The 9,561-nt window shown below is 31.6% G+C and overlaps 1 protein-coding gene across 1 annotated transcript in view; it reads left to right on the forward strand.

Annotated features, from left to right (window-relative positions):
* LOC126972667 (triple functional domain protein-like) overlaps positions 1 to 7,887 on the forward strand; it is a 41,956-nt gene extending 34,069 nt beyond the window's left edge. The window contains exons 7-8 of the mRNA XM_050819548.1: positions 2,842 to 2,931; positions 4,956 to 7,887. Coding sequence (XP_050675505.1) covers positions 2,842 to 2,931; positions 4,956 to 5,038 — 173 coding nt within the window. The 3' untranslated portion in view covers positions 5,039 to 7,887. The remainder of the gene's footprint in view (positions 1 to 2,841; positions 2,932 to 4,955) is intronic.
* Positions 7,888 to 9,561: the final 1,674 nt, after the last annotated feature.

Consider the following 9,561-nt stretch of genomic DNA (forward strand, 5'->3'; position numbering starts at 1 on the left):
CTACCAACTGTTAGTACACTTATAATGTAAGTAAGGTTTTACAAATTGAGACAATAACGTAGAATCTTAAGTTCACGTACAAATAATTGAGCTGAATGGGTCATTGTCTTGTATATTATTATTATACATTTCTAAAAAATACTTTCATTAAATCCCAGAATTTACTTAGAAAAATTGCTATAATAATCATTTCTTGTTTCGTTAAACCTTCTTGTTAACCGTACGTATCGATGTTATCACTGGTCTTATCACCTATTTACTATTTAGTCAGGTGTAACCAACCTTGATGTTTAGTTATGGTTTATAATTCAATCTGTATCATTAACTTAACAATTATCGGCTATTTATAAGTATATTATTATAATTATACCTAGGTATATGAAATAAAATCAAAATCACTTAACATAAATAAAATTTGAAAACAAAATTTTATGAACGATGCGGGACTCGAACTCACGACTTCTTGCGTTCCGTGCGAGTGCTCTTCCAACTGAGGTAACCGTTCGAGTGTGTGTTAATCCCAGAAGTGATAACCCACTTTAAAAACATAACAAATTGTTTAAATTCACTTTATACATGTAGGCTTAGATTAAGGATTGGTTTCCGCTGCGCTCCAACTAGATACCGTACTACCTAAGAACAATAGTGTGTATTGGCTATCTGTAAAGATGCTTGTGTGCGTGGCATCTGGACACTCAATGGCGTCTTTCTTTTGTAACTTATATGCGCTTCGTGTTATTTTAGATTGAAATAAATAAAATACTTACAGATGATATTATGTGATCCCAGTGTCTTTCTTATTTCTTGAAGTATTCTTTTAACAAAGTTTTACTACGCAACCCGGCATTTTAGTTTCAATTATCAGCAAAGTTTAACAGAACATGTGGCACGTCAACGTCACATATTGTTCGAGACTGGCTCGAGTTCGCCCAAGTGGGCGGAAGGAAATGATACTTATGAATGACATAAGTTTTTTTTTCTTGTTACTTTTTTTTCACTTCAGAAAAGGTTACAAGGTGTAAAAACTCAATTCGATTTTCAAGGAACTTTCTGTCTTGAACAACTCAAGTTTGAAATTAAATAAAGAACCTCTTTTTTAAGTTGCTTTACCCACCATTGTTCAGGATCTAGAGGGAGTAGAGAGAGAGAGAGTTTGAGAGATAATCTCGAAAAATCTTTTTCATACACATTACTATATTAACTTTACAGTCAATTTGCTGTCTTTTTCCTGCGCCTAAGCCCAGAGTAGGTACCCAATAACTAAGTACCTACGAGCAGATCTTAAACTGATTTACGAATGTGTTTTGAGCCCAACGCAGCTACGAACTGAGTACAATTTAAAATCAATCTTATGGGCGGGCATCTATAGCAGGGATTTCTATAAAAGGTGTAGGTTCTAAGTGAGACTTCTGTCACTATTACCTTACTCTTTATACTGTGCTACAGATATAGTAGCGATGGATGTTAATATGCAAGACCTTGAATGATATGTTATGCAAAACCAAAGAATGCGTAGGCATTGCTGTGGGAGTAAGTTATCATCACTTACATAACTTATTGATCTCGTCACTCGATACCATCACAAAACATTGTTATTGTAGCAAATCAATTTTTTGATGATAATGATATGTTTTTAAGAGATTGTAAAAGCGGTCTTTGCTATTTCATAGATCTTTGTCACTTAAGATGGTTTTTTATGGAAGAAGAATATGGTCGATTATTTAGTTAGTTCGCATTGAGTAATCAATGCAAGTTTCTGAAAGAATTACGAGTGATCTAGGATGATAATATTGTAAATTTAGTGAAAACATACCTAATATGTATTATGAAGCTTGAATGTATCAAACGTTATCAATTTTCTATATTAAGATAGCCTGTTTGAGTTATAATTTAGATTTTGAATGGTACAAATGTTTCTTGCAAATTCTTCTCATAATGGTGAGATGAGAGTGTACCTACTTGTATAAACATATTTGATTTTGACTTTTAACTTCATAAAAAGTATAACGAAGAATGATTTGCAAGAAACAATTATTGTATCATTAAAAATCTTAGTTATATAACTCATACAAACAGGCGAAAAACCACCTAAATATGGAAAATTAATAACGTTTGAAACACGAGGTACAAGAATCTCTACAACAATTTTTAACTTATTTAATTTTAACATGAATCAGAATTTCTTAAATATGTTTTATGTCTACCTCTTAACTACTTATACACAATACATAGCCGCTATTTTATTTTAATGGATGGCCTGAAAAAGTACATGATGGTTTTTAAAAAATTTAAACTTTAAATTTATTAAGCACTGTATTTTTTTGGTATTGAATGACTCTGAGTTCGGGTAAAGTCGACAGTCAGACAGAGAAAGAATACTATTAACTGCTTAATTAATTTAACTTAATTTAGTTTAACTAAATTAATAATTCAAATAGCCAATGTCGTTAAGGTTCAATTATAATTATATTTATATTTCAAATGCTATACTTAAATTAATAACTTAACTAACTTTGACAAATACAAGAATGAATTCAAAAATTCTTTAATACATTTATTAACTACACTTTTTTGGACATAGATTAAAAAAAAGTACTTTTGCTAAACGAGGAGGTTTTGGTTTAAACATACATAAAAGTATCTACTTTGTGAGGAAATAACGATAAAAGAGTTTTGATAAGGAAGCATCGTTAGGGATGAGATTAACACAATTATAATAACCACTTTACATACAAAAGTAGTTCGAAAAAAATGTTGAGGCTTTTGTTGGCAAAGCATTCTCAGATTTTTATTTATGTCTACCAAGCAATCAGTTTTAAAGGTTCCGCTTTTTGTTTTCAGAATTACTGCTGCAGCAGCGTAATAAAAGAGTATCTATGGTGTCCATGGACAGCCAGGAATCCACCGAGACTGACGCAAAAGATGACAAATGTAAGATTACTAAAATTAAAAAAAAAGAACAAAATATAATTGCAATGTGCTAATTGTAAATAAACTACATCTTTTAACTAACCTATTCATAATGTAGTCAACATTTCTCCTCCAGGTCTATTAGATGGTTTCGTTTTCGTGAAAGTGCACCCATGAAATGCTTGTAGGTCAGTACGTTAGTCTCTGTGTATGTTTTACTCTGTTACCCCAGCACGCTTACTTCTGGTTTTGGGTCGTTTTTTATTCCTTTTATTTCTAAACTGTAACAACTTCTTCTAATTCCTTCTCTATGTTACTTCTATCTCTAACCTACTGATATCCTATACGTAATGACTATTTTCTATTTTCCTAATTCAATTTCTTTCTAATTTAATTTATAAATCTAGTTTTGAACCCCGAACCGTAGATAGATCTTAAAAGGCATAAAAGGCATTTATTTTCTCAAAATTGATTCCTTTAGAATTCTTTTTGATGTAATTTCTAATATACTAGATACTACTACCGCTTCGGAAACAAATGGCAGCTGAGAGAGAAGAAGCGGAAGAAACTCTCCCAGCAACCTTTTTTGCGCTCTTTTTAATAATAATATACAATATTGTACTGTCATTGCTATTGCTATAAAATAATTATAATCTAGCCTAGAGTAGTAGGATTTACGACTGAGTATATTTTTTTTAAAAACATTTAAATTTATTTATAGATAATGCCTGAACAGTGACTGGGACTTTATTATAAAAGTGTATACATTTACCCTTAAAGCTATTATGTATCTTATGACATTGTCATCAGACACATAATCCAATATCTTATACATGCTTGCGTTTTACTAAGTATTGATAAAAATTCAGTCATATCCTGCCTCCATTGTGAATTATGTTGTGATAATTTGTTGTTTTAAGAAATTAATAATAATAATTTTTGATGATTGATGATATTCATTGTTAAATAGAGAAAAATGCTAAAAGCACGAATATTATAATACAAACACTATCCTAATTAAAACATCAGATTCGATAATTGTCATTAAATTATATACAACTAAATGACAATATTATTTTGGAACTAAAGATCGGTATTTAAAAGATTATTTAATTCTCAGGTAGGACCTACACAAACAGCAATTAAACTGATATTTTATTATTTGCCCGTTTCAAATTCAAATTCAAATTCAAATATTTTTATTCAAAATAGGATTTATAATCACTTATTGAACGTCAAAATCTACCACCCACTCAAAAGAGACTGCCTCAGACCTGAGAAGAATGGGCGCAAGAAACTCAGCGGGCTTTTTTTTTTATATATAAAATATGGATTACAATGTAATATCGTACAATAAACATTAATAATTAAAGAGCCTGAGGGTGTTCGCTTTAATCCCAGTCCGTGGTGTCATTAAGAAAATCGTTTATGCTATAATAACCTTTCCCACACAAAGGTTTTTTAACAATTCTTTTAAATTTCGTAACACATTTGTTTTGTACATTTTCTGGGATCATATTGTAGAAGCATATACATCGCCCAACAAAAGACTTACTAACTCGACCCAACCGAGTAGTAGGCATAACAAGTTTATGTTTGTTCCTCGTGTTAACATTATGAATGTCACGTTGTCGTTGGATTCCTTAGAACCCCACAATCATGTTAACAAAACTGTGTGTGTTTGAGTGGGTCCAATTTGATTTTAAATTTGGATCGGTAGATGGCCTTGTACTACTCCATAGTACTAATTTATTGACGAATAATTTTATTATAATTTATATCACAGCCTACAATCAAAAATTTCAGTCCCCTTTAATAATATTTTTTTTTAAAAACGTTTTAAGCATGAAGAGCTAGCCTGAAGCTAGCAGAATATAAATTATAATTAATCTAAATTTCATAGATTATCTATCCTTTTATAAAAATATATATTTGCTACATTTGATGTCATACTCTCCTAATAATTATTTGTTTCTTAATTAATTCATAGTATCATGAGTGATAAAAAATATATTTTATTTGAAACCAAAATTTAATTATTACAGATAATTCCCTGCGAGGCGTGCCAGGAGAAGTCCGCAGGTCGGGGGATAAGAAATTTCGACGAACCACGTGGTATTGTGAATGAAGCAAACAATATCTAAAGATATGAAGTTTGATGACGTCACAGGACTCCCATCGAAATAGACCTGAACATTACAATACTTGTGTGCGATACCAAATGTATGACTTGCTCTGAGTAGGTCTCCAAAGATATTTTATATAGATAAATTTATAAATATAATACCATAAGATAATTTAAGAATTTAATATTAAAGCTCTGCTCGACGCGTTTAATATGAAATATTGTTTTAGGTTCAACCTGATTTTGGAAAATTTGCGTTGAGGCAAATCTTATTAAATTGAATGGAAACAAATGATAAATGCATTATTATAGTTATTTATGCAACTGTTGTGTAATAAGGGGTATTAAAACACGAATGTGGATTTATCACACGAGGCGAAGCCAAGTGTGATAATAGTATCACATGAGTGTTTCAATACCTAATTATCAACAGTTGCATACAAGACTTTATCTACACCCACAATATTAATCCTCTAAAAGATTCTGAAACAGCTTACTGCTAACGTTAAAACAGCCAGTCCTAGTAGTAACCTAATATCATTCATTACTGTTTATAAACATATAAACTAAGTATTGAAACAATTATTTATTTTAGTAGTAATTTACATTTTGTATAGTGCAATAATTATAATTCACTAGAATATAATGTCCTTTTGCAGCGTTTAAAATGAATCGCTCATTTCTTGTAAACAAAACAATAAAAATATCGAAATAAAGTGGCGGGGATTCGAATAATCTACTTTTTTTTTACGGCGCGCGACGTACTGGTAGTGTGGAACGCGCGTAAACGAAAATGTTCTTTTTTTGAAATTCATACAGATACCACGCATCGAACAATAAGAATGTGACTGTCTGTTGAGACTCTTTGCGCATGAAGGCATAGAAAAAAAAACATAGGAGTGTTGTTATGAAATTCAGTACAACATTACAACACTCGTTTGGATGACGTAATGGTTATTAGAACATTGGGTGTTTTAATGTTGGCAATAAGCTATCTGTTTAAGAATCTTTAATAGAGGCATGGGTGTAGATAAAACAATTTACATTGTGGTCGATTTTAATTTCCTTAACTAATTTATACGTATAGATAGAGTCTCTTGTTGTTAAAGAACCGATAAAACAGGCCAAGAATATTAGTTTAGTGTGCGTGACAAGCTACGTCTTGCATTCGCGATTTGTATGACACTTTGTGTTAGTGTGCGTGCATTGCTCAAAATAGAGGTCAGAAACTAACTAGTTTTTAAGGATTTTTTTCGACGTTTTCACAGCTGTCATAGTCTATCTAGACGCATAAATGATTTAAGATAATTTCCTAGTGTTATACGGCCACTACCTAAAATCCATTATTGAGATTTAACATGTTCCTTTTAATAACATTTCTAAAAGAATTATCCTAAAATATATTCACCTCAATAAAACTCAATAACTTTGAAAACTCCATAACAATCAATTTTTTTCTGATAAAGTGAAAGTCATCTCTTACTTTCAGACTTAAATACACCAAATGATGTTTTAAAATGATATAGAGGTGTGTCTGTTTATAAATGTGAAGCGTAAACGGCTTTTTTAAATAAAGAAAAATAGAAATTATAGACTGTTAAATAAAACACTTTTAAAGGATTAAAACGCGTGTAATTGTAACGGTTTTACATTAGATGTTTGCGTAAAAAGTTACATTTTTATTTTAGTTAACCCGACGTTTCAAGACCTTTCCAGATCTCGTTTTCAGGGGGTTACAGTTACAATTACACGCGTTTTAATCCTTTAAAAGTGTTTTATTTAAATGTGTAACACTCGCGTTATCGAAAATATATCGTCAAAGAAAATACTAATTATAGGCAGTCAAAGAATAAGCAGCTGAAAATATAATTTTAAAACCTTATTTTCCAAAAAAGGTATAATTGGTACATGAAACGTTAATGCTGATGAAGGTCTTTTTATTGAAAAGAAAAAAATTGAGATCAATCACTTCAATTCTCCAGTTATAGTAGAGACTTACGTATTACTTCCAATGACGTTTTATAGATAGACCAACAGACAAATCAAGCCTATCCGAAATATGGAACATGCCACAAATTTCACTATAATAAGCTTCGACTGCTTTATCTTTACATTACCGCATTTACTCTAGTTGCTTAAAATATTCTTGGTCAATAAACAGCAATGTAAAAAAAATATTCAGTTCAGGTTTCGGACAAAGACCGTTGACCCACGACATACGAGAAAAGTGTGCTTACATTGTCATTAAGCACACAAAATTTGCATAAAGTTATAACTAATCATAAACTAAGAAAATGTAAAATGTTTACAAATAGACATTTTGCTTACGATTGGTTAATTCGGACGTATAACGTTTCCCGCGTTTATTTGCATGACAGCTTGTCATTCGGAAAACTTCAGAATTATCATTGTTTTGACAGTGTTGTCAACGATATTGTAAACATTTTGCATATTCTTTGTTTATGCTTAGTTATAACTTTATACCAAGTTTATTTGTAAGGCCGTATATGTTTATAGAATGTCATCGATAGCTTCTATCAATATTCCAAATAAAGGACAATTAAATTAGAAAAAATGGATTCACAGCTTCTTCAATGATGTTCATTAGAATAAGGAATTCATTATTAACTCGTATTGACCGATATTTGTATAAATGTGATAATTGAGTTTAAAATTTAGTCATTATTTTACACAGTAGTAAATTAATTAAAATATTTAAAATAGCACATAAAATATTTAATTAATACCGTTTGTGTAAATATTAAATAGCATAGAAAAACATGAATTATGCAGTAATAAATGAAAATATTGTTATTTAAATTTTGTATGATAAAATTATATTTAAAAACCAACAGAGTTTTATTATAATTAATCATTTTCTTTTAACGTTCGTTGTTTGAAACGCTTGTTTGCCAAAATAACGCTTAATAAGTAATATATTTGAGGGAATTTATCAAAATTACAAGAATGGTATGCGTGCAAAAATATTGACTGTCAGTCACTGAATGGAGCATAGAGTTAGAAAATACTAGCGGTTATAGACGATCAGATAATCCGTTAATGTATGATCAAATTTGATTTGTCAATGTGTTCGTTAGCTAGTTTTTTTGGACGTTCAGCTTATGATAATTAAGGTAATTAATACGCCCTGCCCATTACAATGCAGTGCCGCTCAGGATTCTTGAGAAACCCAAAAATTCTGAGCGGCACTACAATTGCGCTCGTCACCATGAGACATAAGATGTTAAGTCTTATTTTCGCAGTAATTTCACTAGCTACGGTGTCCTTCCGATCGAAACACAATTTAATGCTTACACATTACTGCTTCACGGCAGAAATAGGGGCCTTTGTGGTACCCATAAACTAGCCGACATCCTGTGCTAAGGAGCCTCCCACTGGTTAGTGTTTTAATATTCAAAATACTCAGGATAATTCCATTAGCATGCCCATCGTGGCTGACTGTTTTTCGACCTGTAAATCAAAATCGGTAACAGTAATAATAGATTCCCTATCATTTTCTATTTTGCTATATCTCCGTTAGAGATGTTCCTTTCTTTTGCAGGCTGTGTTCGTCTGTACCAGGCCTTTAAAAAAGTTTTCCAAAAAAAATGTTTATGTATGAAGCCATGGCTAATTGAAATTATTCAGAAATTTGTGATTATTTACGAGTAAAAATACCATCGTTCAAATAATAATAATATTGACACGCTTTTACACAAAATATCTTGCCCCAAACTAAGCATAGCCTGTACTATGGGTACAAGACAACGATATATTTAATACAATATACTTACTTAAACATACATACATACATATTAACATCCATGATTCGGAAACAAACATTCATATTCGTCACATAAATCATTGCACCTACCGGGATTCGAACCCGGGACCTCCAGCTTAGTAGTCAGGGTCACTAACCATTCGGCTATATGGGTCGTCAATATCTCGCCATAGTTTTTTGAGAGCTAAATTGAATTATTATGTTTGATTGAAAAATAGATCTGCATCAAAAACATTTTCATGCAATGATTTTTTATGATTTCAAATGTGGTCTTGATCGTTGAAGGCCTTTCTGAAGCAACAATCTACCGTTGGCATAACGAATTTATGCACGGTTGTCTATCGTTGGGGGATGAAGAAAGAAATAACGAATTACATATGAAGAAATTCAAAATTTATTGCAGCAGGACGTTCAGCTGATGGTAATTACAACGCCCTGCCCATTACAATGCAGTGCCGCTCAGGATTATTGAAAAACCCCAAAAATTTCTGAGTGGTACTACAATTGAGCCCTTCAGACCGAGACACAGTAATGCTTACACATTACTGCTTCATGGTAGAAATAGGCGCCGTTGTGGTACACATAATCTAGCCGGCATCCTGTGCAAAGGAGCCTCCCACTGGTATTGGCGTTCAGAAGTTGGCCTGTGTAGAATGGTGCCATGATATGATCAATAAATTTGATGCAGGCTTGTCTCGGCACGTTCATTACATTGTAATAGGTGACGAATCCGGGATTTATC

The sequence above is a fragment of the Leptidea sinapis genome, chromosome 27 (genome assembly GCF_905404315.1).
Source record: "Leptidea sinapis chromosome 27, ilLepSina1.1, whole genome shotgun sequence".
Classification (NCBI taxonomy): Eukaryota; Metazoa; Arthropoda; class Insecta; order Lepidoptera; family Pieridae; genus Leptidea; species Leptidea sinapis.